This window comes from Salvelinus fontinalis, chromosome 21 (genome assembly GCF_029448725.1).
Source record: "Salvelinus fontinalis isolate EN_2023a chromosome 21, ASM2944872v1, whole genome shotgun sequence".
Lineage (NCBI taxonomy): Eukaryota > Metazoa > Chordata > Actinopteri > Salmoniformes > Salmonidae > Salvelinus > Salvelinus fontinalis.
The window spans coordinates 34045014-34062444 of NC_074685.1; the positions used below are offsets into that span (position 1 = coordinate 34045014).

Genomic DNA, 17431 nt, shown 5'->3' on the forward strand with positions numbered 1-17431 from the left:
ATGGAGAGAGGTCTGAAAGAAGAACTAAAGAATGAACAAGTGAATGAGCAACATTTATTACCCTAAAATTTTGCTGAGTGAAAAGCGTTTGGAAAGGAATCACATCAGACCAGACCTTTGGCGACAGAGAGACAGACAGCAGCTATCAAGAACTGAAAAATGTCAAAAGGGAGTGGCCAAGTCCACAGTTTCTATACAGTAAATAAAATAGATATAAAACGACTCCTTTTTAATGTTAATGTGTACATTTTGGCCAGGTTGTTGTTACATGTTGCATCCATTTTTAGTAAAAGTGCACGTCGGGTCTTCACTTCTTGACTTCTCCAAGATCTTCAATGCTGTCGTCATCCACCTACAATGGAAAGACATAGTGTTTGTAATATATATATCTCATTCAGGTACACACAGACTACTCGTCTATTTCCGTAACTAACTTTTTTCCGACATCTATGTGGCATTGGAGAGTAAACACAGCCGTCTTACCTCAGGCCACTTTTCCTGAATGACATCAATGATGTCATCTGTAAAATCTCCCTGAATGATGATTTCATCCTCCGCCGTCACCGAGGCTCCGCAGGAAAACTTCTGAGCAAAGAATCTCTGAGCCTCTTTAAGGTCAATGTCTGCAGGGAGGAAGTCCACAGTCACAAGCAAGAAACAAAACAAGGTGTCGGGTCTGTCTATGTCTTTAACAAGGGGTTTACAGTAACAGTATGTGACAGTCAGTCTTACCAAAGGTGTTCATGCCACAGACTCGGGTGACATATTTCTTCTTGGCGCGGGGGATTTTAGCTATCGTTATTTTCTGAGGGACAGTCTTCTTTTTCTGTTTGATCTGTCCTCTGCCACCTAGAGAGTCAGCACAGACAGGTTAGAACAGGGTTCTACAATGCCAGTCCTCAGACACCCCCTAGCTGTTGCAAATGCTTGTTCTATTTCAGCACTAAGAGCTGATTTAACCAATGAACCTTGGTGATTTAGTCTGGAATAGAGCAAATCATATAACAATGTTATTTGTCACATGTGCCGAATACAAGAGGTGTAGACCTGAACGTGAAATACTAACCAACAACGCAGTTCATGAAATGGAGTTAAGAAAATATTTAGTAAATAAACTGAAGTAAAAAATACAAAAAGTAGCAAAATAACGAGGCTATATGAAGGGGGTACCGGTATCAAGTCAATGTGCGGGGGTACAGGTTAGTTGAGGTAATTTGTATATGTAGGTAGGGGTAGTGACTACGCATAGATAATAAACGCGAGTAGCAGCAGTGTAAAAACAAAGGATGGGGGGGGGGGGGGGGGGGGGGGTCAATGTAAATAGTCCGGGTGGCCATTTGATTAATTGTTCAGCAGTCTTACAACCTGGGGGTAGCTGTTGAGAAGCCTTTTGGACCTAGACTTGGTGCTTCGGTAGCAGAGAGAACAGTCTATGACCTGGGTGACTGGAGTCTAACTATTTTTGGGGTCTTTCTCTGCCTAGTATATAGGTCGTGGATGGCAGGAAGCTTGGCCCCAGTGGTGTACTGGACCGTACACATTACCCTCTGTAGCGCCTTACAGTTGGATGCCAAGCAGTTGCCATACCATGCAGTGATGCAACCAGTCAGGATGCTCTCAATGGTGCAGCTGTAGAACTGAGGATCTGGGGACTCATGCCAAATCTTATCAGTCTCCTGAGGGGGAAAAGGTGTTGTTGTGCCCTCTTCATGATTGTCTTGGTTTGTTTGGACCATGATAGTTTGTTGGTGATGTGACCATGATAGTTTGTTGGTGATTTGGACACCAAAGAACTTGAAGCGCTCAACCTGCTCCTCTACAGCCCTGTCGATGTGAACATGGCGTGTTCGGCCCTCCTTTTCCTGTAGTCCATGATCAGCTCCTTTGTCTTGCTCATGTTGAGGCAGAGGTTGTTGTCCTGGCACGCCACTGCCAGGTCTCTGACCTCCTCCCTATAGGCTGTCTCATTGTTGGCGGTTATCAGGCCTACCACTGTTGTGTCGTCAGCAAACTTGGTGTTGGAGTCGTGCTTGAACAGGGAGTACAGGAGGGGACTAAGCATGCCCCCCTGATGGGCTCCCGTGTTGAGGATCAGCGTGACATGTGTTGTTGCCTACCCTTACCACCTGGGGGCAGCCCGTCAGAAAGTCCAGGATCCAGTTGCAGAGGGAGGATTTTAGTCCCATGGTCCTTCCGTAGTGATGAGCTTTGTGGGCACTGTGGTGTTGAACATTGAGCTGTAGTCAATGAACAGCATTATCACATAGGTGTCACGATCGTGTGGAGGATTGACGGACCAAAACGCAGCAGTAGGAAAGTAAGCCATATTCCTTTTAATGAATATGAAGGCAAAACGAAACAAAAACACTTACACACTAAACAAAACAAGAAAACGATCTTGAAGCTAATAACGAAGTGCACACACAGGCTACAAACGTATAACATAGACAATTACCCACATCAAATGAAAGCCCATGGCTACCCTAAATATGGCTCCCAATCAGAGACAACAGAAATCAGCTGTCTCTAATTGGGAACCCATTCAGGTAACCATAGACTCTCCTAGACAACTACACCAACATAGACGCAGCTAGACACATGCAATCAACACAAACCCATACACTACACCCAACACCCCCTTTACCATATAACCACCCAAAACCTATAAAATACAAACATTCCCCATGTCACACCCTGACCTAACTAAAATAATAAAGAAAACAAATAATACTAAGGCCAGGGTGTGACAATAGGTGTTCCTTTTGTCCAGGTGGGAAAGGGCAGTGTGGAGTGCGATTGCGTCATCTGTGGATCTGTTAGGGCGGTATACGAATTGGGTCTTGGGTTTCCGGGATGGTGTTGATGTGAGCCATGACCAGCATTTCAAAGCACTACCGACGTGAGTACTACGGGGTGGTAGTCATATAGGCAGGTTACCTTCGCTTTCTTGGGCAAAGGGACTATGGTGGTCTGTTTGAAACATGTAGGTATTACAGATTTGGTCAGGGAGAGGTTGAAAATGTCAGTGAAGACACTAGCCAGTTGGTCCGCTCATGCTGGAAGTACATGTCCTGGTAATCTGTCTGGCCCCGCAGCCTTGTGAATGTTGACCTGTTTAAAAGGTCTTGCTCACATCGGCTATGGAGAGCGTAATCACACAGTCGTCTGGAACAGCTGGTACTTTCATGCATGATTCAGTGTTACTTGCCTGAAAACGAGCATAAAAAGGCATTTAGCTCATCTGGTAAGCTCACGTCGCTGGGCAGCTCACAGCTGGGTTTCCCTTTGTAGTCCGTAATAGTTTACAAACCCTGCCACATCTGACAAGCATCTGAGCCAATGTAGTAAGATTCAAGCTTAGTCCTGAATTGACGCTTTGCCTGTTTGATGGTTCGCCTGAGGGCATAGCGGGATATCTTATAAGCATCTGGATTAGTGTCCCACTCCTTGAAAGTGGCAGCTCTCGCCTTTAGCTCGGTGCGGATGTTGCCTGTAATCCATGGCTTCTGGTTGGGATACGTACGTACGGTCACTGTGTAGACAACATCGTCACTGCACTTATTGATAAAGCCGGTAACTGAGGTGGTATTCCCCTCAATGCCACTGGATGAATCCCGGGAACATATTCCAGTCTGTGCTAGCAAAACAGTTGTCGCATAGCATCCGCGTCATCTGACCACTTCCGTATTGAGAGTCACAGGTACTTCCTGCTTTAGTTTTTGCTTGTAAGCAGGAATCAGGAGGATATAATTATGATCAGATTTGCCAAATGGAGGGCGAGGGAGAGCTTTGTACACGTCTCTGTGTCTGCAGTAAAGGTACCTAGTTTCCCCCCCCCCCCCCCCCTCTGGTTCCACATTTGACATGCTGGTAAAAATGAGGTTAAACGGATTTAAGTTTCCCTGCATTAAAGTTGCTGGCCACTAGGAGCGCCGCTTCTGGATGAGCATTTTCTTGTTTGCTTATGGCCTTATACAGCTCATTGAGTGCGGTCTTAGTGCCAGCATCAGTTTGTGGTGGTAAATAGATGGCTACGAAAAATATGAAAACTCTTGGTAGATAGAGTGATCTACAGCTTATCATGAGGTATTCTACCTCAAGCGAGCAATAGACATCACGCACCAGCTGTTATTGACAAATACACACCCCCACCCCTTGTCTTACCAGACGTAGCTGTTCTGTCCTGCCGATGCACAGAAAACTCAGCCAATTGTATATTATCCGTGTTGTCGTTCAGCCACGACTTGTTGAAACATTAAACTGTAATATCTTATGTCCTGTTGCTAGGATAGTCTCGAACGAAGATAATCCTGTTTATTCTCCAGTGATTTCATGTTGGACAATAGAACGAATGGTAGAGGTGGGTTACCCACTCGCTGACAAATTCTCACAAGGCACCCCCAATCTCAGCCTCCCGTATTTCCGTATTTTCTTCACGCGAATGACAGGGATTTGTGCCTGGTTTCAAAGTTGTAGTAGTCGGACTCATTAAGGTAAAAATCTTTGTCCAGTTCGAGGTAAGTAGTGGATATTCTGATCTCCAGAAGCTCTTTCTGGTCACAAGACACAGTAGCAGCAACATCATGTACAAAATTACCCCCAAATTAGCACAGTTGGTTAGGAGCCCGTAAAACAGTAGCCATCCCCTCCGGTGCCATTGAAGCAAATGTGTACAAAGGCTGAGGGGTCCCTAAAGGTTGTGTTGGGAAACACTGGTTTAGGATTTGAGGAGGAAGGATGCATTCAAGAAATCAAAATGAAGAGGAACTCAGACCTCTCTTCTGCTTCTTCTTTTCATCCTCCTCACCAACAGGGGGCACCTCTACACCGCCAGTGTCCTGCTTGGAAGCATTTCCTACCGGACCAGTAAGGCATAAGAAAAAAGTGTTTTTAATACGACATAATTCATTATTGCCCATCTTCCTGATAGGAAACAGAGAGAGAGAAAGAACGAGAGACTGTCTGATGAAACTCACCTACACTCATCCTGGCAAACACATCTGGAAAGTTCTTCTCCAGCCACTGCCTGCATTTGGATGGCTCAGGCATGTACTCACAGTACTCTGTTGGCAAGGAGCACACTGAAAAAAAAAAAAAGTGGTGTTAGACCTTGACAATCATGTGACATTGCAAATCAATGTTTTAGGAATTGGCCCTGAGCGTGTATAGATCACTAGAATAGGGTGCCATTTTGGAAAATGCCCAGATACTACCTCCTAAGTAGTACTTACCGCCGCAATACTGGACTTTCTTTGGGCACTTTGTGTCTGGGTCAGCACTCCCATGATGGCCTCCTTTGTTTTCTGGTGAACACGTCTCTGCATTCTCAGTAGTAGCCATGACAGATTATCTGAACACAGAGGGGAAAAAAGGTTAATTGGATAAAGTATACCTTCAAATCGAACAAAACGTGAGAATCACAGACAATCAGCCTTCCACCACAGACAACTTGGATCCTGGACAATGGATTGGTCTGAGGACAGCAAACTTACATTGTCAAAGCACTAAAAACAGATGCTTGTCATGGCCTGCCATGTCACAGTGAACATGGACTGCCACTTTAATCAATGCATAACACCTAACTCACCATGAAAACTGCAGCAATATATTTGACTGACGATGCTACTCCTGCTGCTATTGTAGTTACATTGCACTCAATACATTTTAATTTATTTAACTAGGCAAGTCAGTTAAGAACAAATTCTTATTTTCAATGACAGCCTAGGAACAGTGGGTTAACGGCCTTGTTCAGGGGCAGAACGATAGATTTTTACCTTGTCGGCTTGGGGATTCGATCTTGCAACCTTTCAGTTAATGGCCCAACGCTCTAACCACTAGGCTACCCTTGCGCCCCAAATGAGTCAACAACCCCATCTTCAGCTAAGCTACGTGAGGTCTAACCCATTCATAGACGCTAACTACCTTTAGCGCAGTGTTTCCCCTATATTAATTTATCAGCTGCTACGCCACACAATAGGATGACAATTTTTTCAATATTTTGGGGGAAATTATATTTTCGGTATGGTAAAACGTTCATTGTGAACTTAAATGACTAAAACAAGATAAAAAAGTACGTAGATGTTTTTTTTTCTTCATAAGATCATCTTTGAGAACTAACAATCACCATAATAAACTAGACAGTCAACATAAAATTCCATAAATGTCATGGCGGCCCCCATTGATTTTGTCATGTTTGAGTCACTCAGCATAAGAACATGGCAAGACGCCATGGCAAAATGTGTAGAATTGCAGAAAATTGGCTTTAAAAACGGCAAAATTTCTGGAAACTAGCTTAAAAACTAAAATGTTCTCAGCTGGTTTTAGAAACATATGGAACATATCTGCGAGAACTGTTCTCTCAAAAAAAATATTTAATTACTACACACCATTTTGGAGTTCCCACACGGCCATATTTCCATTTTAGAGCGCTTCTTTACAGAAAACAGATGTTAGACGTAAAGTGAAATCCAACTTTTGTCAGAACCGCACCACCTGCTGTGTAGACAGTGGTAGATTTTGTGGTAGGAAGTATTGACTGAAATGCAGTGTCTAATGTCAGTACAGGTGCATCAAATCTGGGACCAAGGCCATCAGACAGCTGAATAGCCATCACTAGCCAGCCTCCACCCAGTACCCCGCCCTGAACTTAAATCACTGTCACTAGCCGGTTACCACCCGGTTACTCAACCCTGCACCTTAGAGGCTGCTGGCCTATGTACATAAACACTGGTCAATTTAATAATGTTTGCATACGGTTTTACTAATTTCATTTGTATATACTGTATTCTAGTCAATGCCATCCTATCTATCCATCCATCAATACACACACACACACAATTCTGTCCTACGTATTCGACAGACACTAAATAGTCTATCCACATACTGTCCTTGTCTATAATGTTTACACATCCCATCACCCACACATGCATGCATACACACACTCCGGACTCCAACATTGCTTGTCCTAATATTTAGATATTTCTTAATTCCATTAGATCTGTGTGTATTGTTAGAAATTACTGCACTGTTGGAGCTAGGAACACAAGCATTTCGCTACACCCGCAATAACATCTGCTAAATGTGTATGCGACCAATAACATTTGATTTGATGCTGTTCGGACAAAGGTTGGATTCAGACGTTTATTTGATAGCGAGGAACAAATTTCACTTTACATATGGTAACTAGAGATTATACATATGCCCTTATTGCCTGGAAACGTTTTTATGGTGATGCTAGCTTTATTGTGGTAAGGTTTTTTTTCCGTCGCCAGCCTCCAAAAAGATGTACAACTCAGCGAGTCCAACCAATACACAGACTCCGATGTTGTGTTCCAAAGCTAGAGGGCTATATGTTTCTACAACCGTACCGCAATTGAGAATCAAGTCACGTTTAGATAGAGTATTTGGCTGTCAGAGCCAATTCACCTCTAAACAGAACAAGTAAGGTCCTTGGACTATAAGGAGCAACGTTAGTTTCCTTTAGTAAATTATTGGGCAACGTGAGGTCCTAAACAGGGATATTTGGCACGTCATACCTTGGCCTTACATAGTTAACATGCGGGGGAGCAATATATAGCTTGACAACAAAGATGATTGTTATTCATTCACAAAGAGGTAGAATTGTATGACAGCTTTCCTTACAGCTGCTGTTAAAACTCAAATCAGGCTGTCAGACATAATTAGCCAGCTACCATTAGCTTGCTAACTTGCATGCTGCCTATGTTGGTGCCTTTATCAGATACAATTAGGATATATCCACGTTAGATAAGCAAAAGTCGTGGTAGTATGGTAACGGACGAGCTAGCTAAATTCAACAGCTGGCCAGCCAGCTAACTATATAGATAATATTTTTGACAACTGGTTTCTTGGCTGAGTCTTCATTCACAGCTAGTTAGCTATATATGCTAACTAACGGCGCAGCTAACGTTAGATGGCATATTAGCATCACCTCCAAGTCAATCAATGGAAAGACAACAACATGATACATACCCCTCGAAAACAACCTTAATATTGTTGACTGATCAACAAAACAAGCATTATTAAGTAAAGTTGAAACAGATTAATGCTCAGTTATAACAGCTTGAGCACACCTACTGCCTGATTTAGCTAGGGGTCCTGTCAAAGCCTATTGGAACGCACGCTCGGCAAAGAAATAACAGGTGTTCATTTAGTTGCCTGTATTATTGTTTATATAAAAATTTGCCATTTGTCAAAGATATATCGATAAATTGCATTTTATAACGACATTCTAATCTATTGGAAAATAAAGTAACACATATCTTATATAGAACTCCTAATATGATTTTATTTTGACGTTATACGATAGGCATTCACGTGTATGCCTTGACATCCACTCCTCTGCGGCCATCACAACAAGTGATTTGAAAATGTGCAAACTTTCAACAGGAATTTAATGCTAGGCTAGCTGGTTATTTCCATTTCTAAATTAACATAATGGTAGATAATTGTGGAGTAATCCATTGTATTTGATTATGCTCTGTATTTTGTTGTCAATGTATTTATGTTAATGGTTCCATGATTTAATAGCAGACAATGATCATGAGATGCCCATCTAAATCTGATAAACGTTAGCGTAGCTAGCTAGCGTTAAAGTTAACTAGAACTGTAACAGTACAAGTTACAAAAAACGCCATGACTGAGTGGAGATGGACCAAGGCAGTAGAAGAACATTCAATCCAAATGGAGGATCTGGACACTCATCACCACACAGCTATTTTGGTGTGTGTGTGTCTCATCTCATCACACAGTTATTCTGGTGTCGAGATAGCCGATTCAACTCTTTTATTAAACTTTTATTAAAAACTACTGATTTCAGCACCCACAGAATAGCATGCAGTTACATAGGACAATGTCTCCCGCCTGCCCACACTAGCCGCCGCTCAACTCCATTGTTAATCATGGAGTTGAGTTGAGTCGGCTATGTCTGAGAAAGCTGGCAGTCACTGTATTTTAAACAAAAACGTGTATTTGTGTTTTCAGTCACTCCATGGGATCCCTGGCACAGCACACCTGTGAAAAAGGTAATAGCGAGCAAATCAATGTTATTGGACCTGCTATATTTCATCCCAAAAATGTTTGGAAAACAAATTTTATACGTTTTTATTTGTTCTTGTTGCCTTGGTTAGGCTACTAGTCTAGTAAAATGAGAAATTCTAACATGAATGGCATTGACTCCATTTTTGCAGAAGAATGTGGGAGCTTCTATCGAGGAGCCTTCCCTAGTGTCCACCTCAGCTCAGAGTGAGGGACAGAAGATGGCCAGCCAGTCAGCCAGAAGTCCCCCAAGCCTCAGTCCCACAGGAAGCCTCTACACCCAACCCCCCTCCCTGTCTCTACCCCTCCTACAGGACAGAAAGGTGGGAGGTGCTGCTTTTTACACAACACATAAAGCCAAATGGCTACTTTTTCAAACATTATGGAACACACTGCTTATGTTCTCCTTTGTTACATCATTGTATCCTCGATAGAATCACAGAATGCAGAATAGAATGTTAATGATATTAAGGTGTAATTGCCCATGGTAGCTATCGACTGGTTGATAAAATGTGAAACTATTACTATGAGCTAGCAAGGCTACCATTATAGGTAGCAGGTCAGTACTGGTACTCTCTACATGTTTGTGGAGGTGTGTGTGTGCATACCTACTCACTCCTGGTTTTACATTTGTGTATGTGTCTGTATGTCTGTCTGTCTGTGTGTGTTATAATAGCCTCTTGGTGAGATGGAGAGTGCCACCATCCAAAGGCAGAGGCGGGAGCTGCAGCTGCTGATTTGTGAACTGAAAGACCGGGACCAGGAGCTCAACACCATGGCTGCTGCCCACCACAAGCAGCTCACTGCCTGGGAACAAGACCGCCAGAGAGTCCTGACCCTGGAACAGAGGTGTGCTCGCCTGGAGGGTGAGAGAGGGCACACAGGCCTCAATCCCAAATGATCAAAACAATTCCATTCATCATCTGTGTGTGTACATTCCCAAAATAACCTTAATGATGGTTAGTTACATTCAGACTTGCATGGTGAATTGCATCCTCTGTATTATTTTATGATGTTTGCTTTGCATACGACAGGTCTGGGAGTAGCATTGATAAGATCTCTGGTGTTTATGCGTGTGCATGCATGCTGTGTGTGTGTGTGTGTGTTTTTGCTTGTATGTGTATCAATCTGTGTGTCGTAATGTGTGTTTGCTTGTCTTAGATGAGCTTCAGAAGCGTAATGAGGTGATCAGAGCTGTAACTAAGAGGGTTCATGTCGTGGAGGCCCGGGAGAAGGAAGGCCACAGGGAGCTCAACTCTACCCAGCAACAGCTGCTCGAGCTGGGGAAGAAACAGCAGTACACCAGCCAACACTGTCACGACCTGAAGGTACAAACACACACACACACACACAGTCAATTTGGTGTTTTACTGATGTGGTTATTTGCAGTCCATGAAAGAAAGTGTTTCCGGTGTTGTGTTGTTTTGTCTCCCCCCACCAGGAGAAGAACCAAAGTCTGAACTCCACAGTGATGTCTCTGTCAGCCCAGCTGGGCTCTCTGCAAGTCAGAGGGGAGGAGCTCAGCACCATGCTTAGACTCAAGGTAGGCTTGCTTTCTTAAACCTTTGTCTCTAACTCTGATTACCCTGTAATAGAGTAGTAAGGCCATGCAGTTGCAGACATGCTAGTCTCTCACGACAGCCTAGCTGATTTGGTTCTGGGTGCCGAGATTCAGGGGCGTAACCTTGGTATTAAAAGGGGGGGACCTACATTACTATTTTTTTAATCCAGTAAGATAAACACACTCCAAACAGCCTACCTGACCGCTCAGAGGTGTCCGCATTGGTCCTAAAGCATACCGTTCCTTCGTTTGGTATCACATTCCAATGATAAAACTGGGCGGGACAAAAATGCAATTTCAGAATTAACTTTTGGTGAAAGTGACGCCCCTGCCGAGATTACAGACATGCAGACTGTAAATTGTACAGTGGTTATTATAAGTGTTCACCCGCTTGGATTTCTTTTCACATTTTGATGCGTGACAAAGTGAGATTGAAGTGGATTTAGGTAATGATTTTTTGTCATTGATCTACACAAAATACTCCATGTCAAAGTGAAAAGAAAATTCTAGAAATGTTAACAAATGAATACAAATTGAATAACTAAACGATTTACTCGTTTTGTTTAGGCAAGACTAAATTAGTTCAGGAGGAAAATTTGGCTTAACAAATTGCATAATAAGTTACATAGACTCACTTTGGGGGAAATGATAGGGGTTGATATGATTTATGATTTATTTATGATTTATGACTACCCATTCGTCGGTCCCGCATACACACATCTGTAAGGTCCCTTAGTCAAGTATTGAATTTCAAGCACTGATTCAACTACAAAGACCAGGAAGCTTTTCAAAAGCCTCATGAAGAAGGGCAGTGATTGGTAGTAAGGTAATAAGTTAATAATTATGCTGTGGATGATGTATTAAACCACCCAGACACAACGGACAGAAAGGAAACTGCTCAGGGAAGCCATTGGTGATTTTAAAACAGCTACAGAGTTCAATGACTGTGAAGGGAGACAATTGATGATGGATCAACAACATTGTAGTTACTCCACAATAATGACCCAAATGACAGAGTGAAAAGAAAATTACAAATATACAGTTCCTTCAGAAAGTATTCACACCCCTTGACTTTTTCCACATTTTGTTGTGTTACAAAGTGGGATTAAAATGGATTTAATTGTCATTTTTTTGTCAATGATCTACACAAAAAACTCTGGCAAAGTATAAGAAAAATTCTAACATTTGTAAAAAAAATAATAATAATAATAAAAAATAAAAAAGTAACATAAATATAAAATCTTAATATTCAACCCACTTAGTCAATACATGTTAGAATCACCTTTGGCAGCGATTACAGCTGTGAGTCTTTCTGGGTAAGTCTCTAAGAGCTTTTCACATCTGGATTGTGCAACATTTGCCCATTATTCTCTTCAAAATTCTTCAAGCTCTGTCAAATTGGATGTTGATCATTGCTAGACAACCATTTTCAGTTCTTGTCGTATATTTTCAAGCAGATTTAAGTCGAAACTCTATCTCGGCCACTCAGGAACACTCACTGTCTTCTTGGTAATAACTCCAGTGTAGATTTCACTTTGTGTTTTAGGTTATTATCCTGCTGAAAGGTGAATTAATATCCCAGTGTCAGGTGGAAAGCAGACTGAACCAGCTTTTCCTCTAGGATTTTACCTGTGCTTAGCGCCATTCTGTTTTTTTTTTTATCCTGAAAACTCCCCAGTTCTTAACGATTACAAGCATACCCATAAGTTAAAAATCTATGGCAAGACCTGAACATGGTTGTCTAGTGATGATCAACAACCAATTTGACAGAGCTTGAAGAATTTTGAAAAGAATAATGGGCAAATGTTTCACTTAAACAGAAAGATTCACAGCTGTAATCACTACCAAAGGTGATTCTAACATGTATTGACTCAGGGGGTTGAATACTTATGTAATCAAGATATATTAGTGTTTTATTTTTCATAAATTCTAACGTTTGTAAAGAAATTCTCTTCTTCTTTGACATTACAGAGTATTTTGTGTAGATCGTTGACAAATTTTTTTAATTAAATCAATTTCAATCCCACTTTGTAACACAACAAAATGTGAAAAAATCCAAGAGGGGTGAATACTTCTGGATACCCACTGTATATAACCTCTTCTTCCCCCACCAGGACAAGGATGTGACGGAGGCAACCAATCACATCGTAGATCTGTCTGGGCGTCTGCGGGAGATGGAGGGGTCGCTGAAGGAGAGTCACACACGGGAGGCCAGGGTGCTCAGGGAGGTCGAGGAGCACAAACGGCGATACAGAGAGGCCCGGCACGAGAACATACGGCTCAAAGGTACAGGTGCCAGAGTACATGGCTCTGAGATACAATACACTACCAAAGTTTTGTAGTTTTCAGTTAGACTGAAAAAGCTAGCTGTCATATACCTGAGCACTCTTAAATTATGCACTCTCACTTTCCTTCTTCTCCCTCTCCCTCCCTCTCTCTCACCCCCCCTCTCTTTATCCCTCTCCCTGTGTTGTGGTTGTAGAGGAGTTACAGCAGCAGGTGACAGAGGGCAGTGCCCAGAGAGAGGACATCATCCGTCTGAAACAGGAAGGACAGCTGCTGCGCAGGGAGCTGGCTCTCTCGGGTACCTCACATTCAACAAAGTTTATTTAAATAGGACTTTGAGTGAACATTTTTCACAAATATATTTGTCACGGTGTGATTTACAGCCGCCGAAACCCCTGTCTTGTCTGGTACCGACCTCTAGAGGCAATGTTTTCCAGTGTAATGACAGGGCCTCCTCTGGAACAGTAGGGAGGATACCTGTAGTGCTATAGTTCCAGGTCATTGTTTCCCTAAACAGGAACATCTAGTTCCTCTTCCTAATCACTGTTATTCTTGTTGACTGTATTAAGATAGATAGACTGACTGATTGAACCACCCCAGCTTCTCTTGTCTCATCGTGCATTATTTGAGATCGCTCACTAAGAAAATATATTACACATTTCTCCCAAACTATTGATAAGAAACTGTTGTGACTGCTTTTGACATGGTTCCTGTCTCCCAGGTGAGGGGGAGAGCTGGAAGGATGAGCTGCTGGGATTGTCTCGTTCCAAGCAGGAGCGCACAGAGTCGGAGCTGCACTGTCTACGCCAGGTGTGTCACCTCTTACCTTATCTCTACCTCCACACTTTTACCCACAGCGCATTGGGCTGGGCTGTCGGTCAGGTTCTACAGCATACCTGTACCTCCACCTCGGCTGTTAGGCACTTTTTGTATTAATGGTGTGTCACATAGCTGGGCCCTGACTCAGCCCTGACACAGTTAACCTGAAGAGGAGCTGTATTTTGCCCAAAGTTACCCAGACTAAGATGAAATATTGATGTAAATATAACATATTGGTGTAAATGAATAATAATTTACACTGGGTCAATCAATGAAAGTATCATTTACCCTGACCTGATATGCATGAAGTGTCCACAGTCCTAATTGTGTGTGTTCCAGGTGTGTGAGAACCAGCAGAATGACCTGCAGCTGCTTCAGTTGAACCTGGAGAGCACCCGGGAGGCCCTGAAACAGGCTGAGGGACAGGGGCCACATGGGAGGTGAGCTGGGTGTTTGTGCATGTGTATATTTATTCTACTCAGTTGATGTTGTGCACAGTCTCAGATATTTTGCTGTTGTTTCTGTGGCTTTTGAGGAGGTGCTGAAATTGTGTCTCTTACCAGTCAGGGAACAGAGAGAGGAGGAGGGACAGAGAGACGAGCATCAGGGTCAGTCTACAGACAGACTTTAAGCAAAAGTATAGACCACCACCCAAACCGTCCAGAACCCCCCTTCCCCCTCCTTGTCACAGGAGAGAGACAGGCACCCCAACAGGAGGAGGAAAGTAGTGTTTCAGATTTGACCTCTGACCTCACTGACGGTACAGTAGCAACCCGGGACCTCATTGCTGCTGTCCCCAGAGAGTTGCTGAGTCACGCAATGGTCCAAGCTAGCATCGTTAGTGACTGTTTGTCATCAACAAAGAGAGAGAACCAGAACATATCAAACCCTCGTACTCTCAGTTCCTACACCAACCGAGAGTCAAGTCACCAGGAAACAATGGCAGGTAGAGAGAGTAGAGAAACCATGGAGACACCTAGCATAGCCGCCGCCACAGGAACGCTTAGTCGAACTCGATCGCCAGGCCAAGCTAGCGTCAACTTCAGCGACTACCCGTCCACTGTTTCAGGAAACCAAGGTACGTCTCTTAGGCAACAACAACTCACCGAACATGAATCAAACTACAGCAGCCAGGAAACACGGGGGCGAGCTAGCAAGGAAACCATGGCAACCCGTAGTAGCCTAGCCGCTGGAACCACCATACTGTCGCTGAGCGACCGCATCGCTAGCTACCGCAGCCAACATAAATCCACAAGGAGAGAAGGCAGAGGGATACAGAGTCAGAGTGGAGTTAGTGGGAATGAGGGTTCGTTAAACCGCACTGCCGATCAAGTTAGCATTTGCGACGGAGTCTCCAGCTACAGCCGCCAGGGAGCTTCAAGAAAAGAAGGCAGGGGGACCAGGAGTCAGAGTGGAGTAAGTGGTAATTTCGACGAGAATAACAGCGGGAATGTGGGTCACACTTCTGGTAAAGCTGGCGACGGAGTCTCGAACTACAGCCACCAGGGAACATCAGGAAAAGAATACAGGGAGTCATTGTGTGAGGATGGAATCGGTACGAATGTCGGCTCCCTGGTGGAGAGGACTGAGTCCCCTGAATGTGAGTGTAGCAGTATGGTTGAGGGACAGACAGGACCTAGCTCCTATAAGACAGCTAGTTGTGGCTGTGGTAGTTTGCCTGAAGTACAGGCAGGGCAGAGCTGTGGCTTTGGTAGTATGGTTGACGGACAGACAGGACGCAGCTGTGGGTGTAGATGTACATCTGAAGGCCAGGAACAGAGTGAACCTAGCCTGTCTGAAGCAAGCAGCTCTGAGACAGGGACAGAGGCAGGGCCAGGTGCAGGGATGGAGCTCCTAGCTGTGTTTAGTGGAGGACCAGAGGCAGAGGACTCCTCCATATTGCTGGTGGACATCAGCCCTCGTAACACCTGGTAGGGACAGAATATACAGAGAAGAATGGTACACTCTTTTATATTGACCCCAAATCTGTCTCAGGGATAGTAAGTATTGATTGATTGATTGACTGACTACTTTCCCAGCCAAGGTGATCTCACCTGTGTGTACCTGGATAGCCCCTCCCCTTCCTCACGGAGTAGGAGGAGCCTCGGTCTTGCGAATGACTCCGCCTCTCCAACAACCGCCAATGAACGAGGTGTTGTCAACGGCAACCTGGGAGGCCTTTTTGCAGCTTTTGACGATGTGAGTGGACCACATAACCTGAGAGGAAAAACTCCTGATCTTCATAATTAATTCCTAATGTAGAGATAAAGAAAAGTAATTGGCCAGGATTCAGTCTTAAAGTTTAAACGTCTTTATATTTTGTCCATTCCCCCAGGAAGACCAGCGTTCCTCCACCAATAATCTACAAAGGCTGCTAGCTGAGTCTCGTCAGATGGTGGCTAGCCTGGAACGCACAACCCTACAACCTTTATGCCCCTCCCAGAGCCCGGCCTCTAACTGTGACGCTATCATCAGCCTCAGCATCGGCCAAAACAGTGGCAACAGTAGCCATGGAAACCACAGTCGTAACTGTGACAGACATAATCACAGCAATCCCGATCACTACCCCAACCAGAGCTCCACCTACACCACAAGACCCAGTCAAACAAGCCGGGTACGTGCTTTCATGTGTTTTATACTATAGATACAATAATTATTCAGACCAAAATACGAAAATACCACAGATCATTTCATACTGTTGGGCCTATTACCATTAAGATATCCCATAATATTATGGAAATGTGGGGTGAAACCTAAGGGTGTGAACTGGTAGTGATTTACAGTGCTCATCCCATCTCTCCTGTTTTCACCCAGCTGGATGGTGATACTCCACCCAGGAACACTCAGCCCTTCCAGAGGAACGAGGAACCTGGGGGGCTATAGAGGGGAGGGACATCTACCTAAACACACCTTCACACACCTGGCCTGGAAGGTCTAGGAGGGGTGATGATGGAGGCTGCAGACTACTCTGTTTTCTACTGTAGCCATTGAGACTGGAATCACATTGGTATGGCTTTGACCCCAGTCCCAAACCTATATCGGTCACAATCCAGGAAGTGACACTTGTGGTCAAAGATGAAATCTCCTCCATTCAGAACCAGGGACACAGCGATAACAAGCCAATGAATGAATTAAACTGCTTTTTTAGGAAACCAAAGAAGGACTTACATTTCTTTATGTGAAAAGTTATGTTATACGATACATGAAGCTTTTTAAACTATTGTTTTAACAACTTTTAAAACATGTTTAGTGTTATATGTCCAATGTCCTGCCCTTTGCAGTCCTGGTCATAAGCTATTTAGGAACCATTTAGTAATATGCAGGTGAGATGTGAAACCAGTCATTCAGACCTGTTGAATGGTGCTTCTGGGTTATTGTCATTCCGGTTTCACTGCCTGCAAACCTGCTGGATGGCTCCAATAGGATGACTGATTACTTAGGAGATAAGAGAGACTGTTGCATTGAAAAGAAACCTGAACCTCACTTTCTTCATTAGCATATTGTTTTTGTATTTTTGATGTCAACATTTTGTAGTTAATGTTTTTGTACTCATTACTTTTTATGTAAAATAATTTATATTCAGTCAGGCTATGCAAATACTAAGAAAAATGTACCACTGCAGTAAACATTTTAATAACCACATTCAATTCCAGGTCTTATGTAATTTTGATAACATGATGAATGAAAAATACGATTAATACTTGCTTCTTT

The 17431-nt window shown here is 43.4% G+C and overlaps 2 protein-coding genes across 4 annotated transcripts; one reads left to right on the forward strand and one right to left on the reverse strand.

Moving 5' to 3' along the window:
* Positions 1 to 34: 34 nt before the first annotated feature.
* LOC129818741 (density-regulated protein-like) lies at positions 35 to 8159 on the reverse strand. 3 transcript variants are annotated; one of them, XM_055874923.1, is made up of 7 exons: positions 8095 to 8159; positions 5232 to 5350; positions 4975 to 5081; positions 4775 to 4862; positions 733 to 849; positions 484 to 623; positions 35 to 352 (listed from the first exon to the last, which is right to left on the reverse strand). In XM_055874923.1, exons 2-7 carry the CDS (start codon positions 5338 to 5340, stop codon positions 308 to 310), a joined length of 606 nt encoding a protein of 201 aa, XP_055730898.1. In that variant the 5' UTR covers positions 5341 to 5350; positions 8095 to 8159; the 3' UTR covers positions 35 to 307. The 3 variants fall into 3 exon arrangements, with proteins under 3 accessions (XP_055730898.1, XP_055730899.1, XP_055730897.1); XM_055874924.1 differs by having other exon boundaries at positions 4775 to 4855; positions 4977 to 5081; positions 7990 to 8138; XM_055874922.1 differs by having other exon boundaries at positions 7990 to 8138.
* Positions 8160 to 8362: 203 nt separating this feature from the next.
* Positions 8363 to 17362, forward strand: ccdc62 (coiled-coil domain containing 62). The gene is made up of 13 exons (XM_055874925.1): positions 8363 to 8739; positions 9001 to 9041; positions 9207 to 9377; positions 9731 to 9920; positions 10216 to 10382; positions 10496 to 10597; positions 12730 to 12901; positions 13098 to 13199; positions 13623 to 13711; positions 14060 to 14160; positions 15760 to 15919; positions 16056 to 16334; positions 16535 to 17362. The coding sequence occupies exons 1-13, from the start codon at positions 8667 to 8669 to the stop codon at positions 16601 to 16603; spliced, it is 1716 nt and encodes a 571-aa protein (XP_055730900.1). The 5' UTR covers positions 8363 to 8666; the 3' UTR covers positions 16604 to 17362.
* Positions 17363 to 17431: the final 69 nt, after the last annotated feature.

Excerpts from the sequence above, each read along its gene's own strand:
- LOC129818741 (XM_055874923.1), bottom strand. The coding sequence starts at position 5,340 with ATGGCTACTACTGAGAATGCAGAGACGTGTTCACCAGAAAACAAAGGA. Across the intron at positions 5,082-5,231 it reads GAAAGTCCAGTATTGCGGCG|TGTGCTCCTTGCCAACAGAG; the intron begins GTAAGTACTACT and ends TTTTTTTTTCAG. Across the intron at positions 353-483 it reads TTCAGGAAAAGTGGCCTGAG|GTGGATGACGACAGCATTGA; the intron begins GTAAGACGGCTG and ends TTTCCATTGTAG.
- ccdc62 (XM_055874925.1), top strand. The coding sequence starts at position 8,667 with ATGGACCAAGGCAGTAGAAGAACATTCAATCCAAATGGAGGATCTGGA. Across the intron at positions 14,161-15,759 it reads GGACAGGGGCCACATGGGAG|CCAAGGTGATCTCACCTGTG; the intron begins GTGAGCTGGGTG and ends CTACTTTCCCAG. Across the intron at positions 15,920-16,055 it reads TTTTTGCAGCTTTTGACGAT|GAAGACCAGCGTTCCTCCAC; the intron begins GTGAGTGGACCA and ends CCATTCCCCCAG.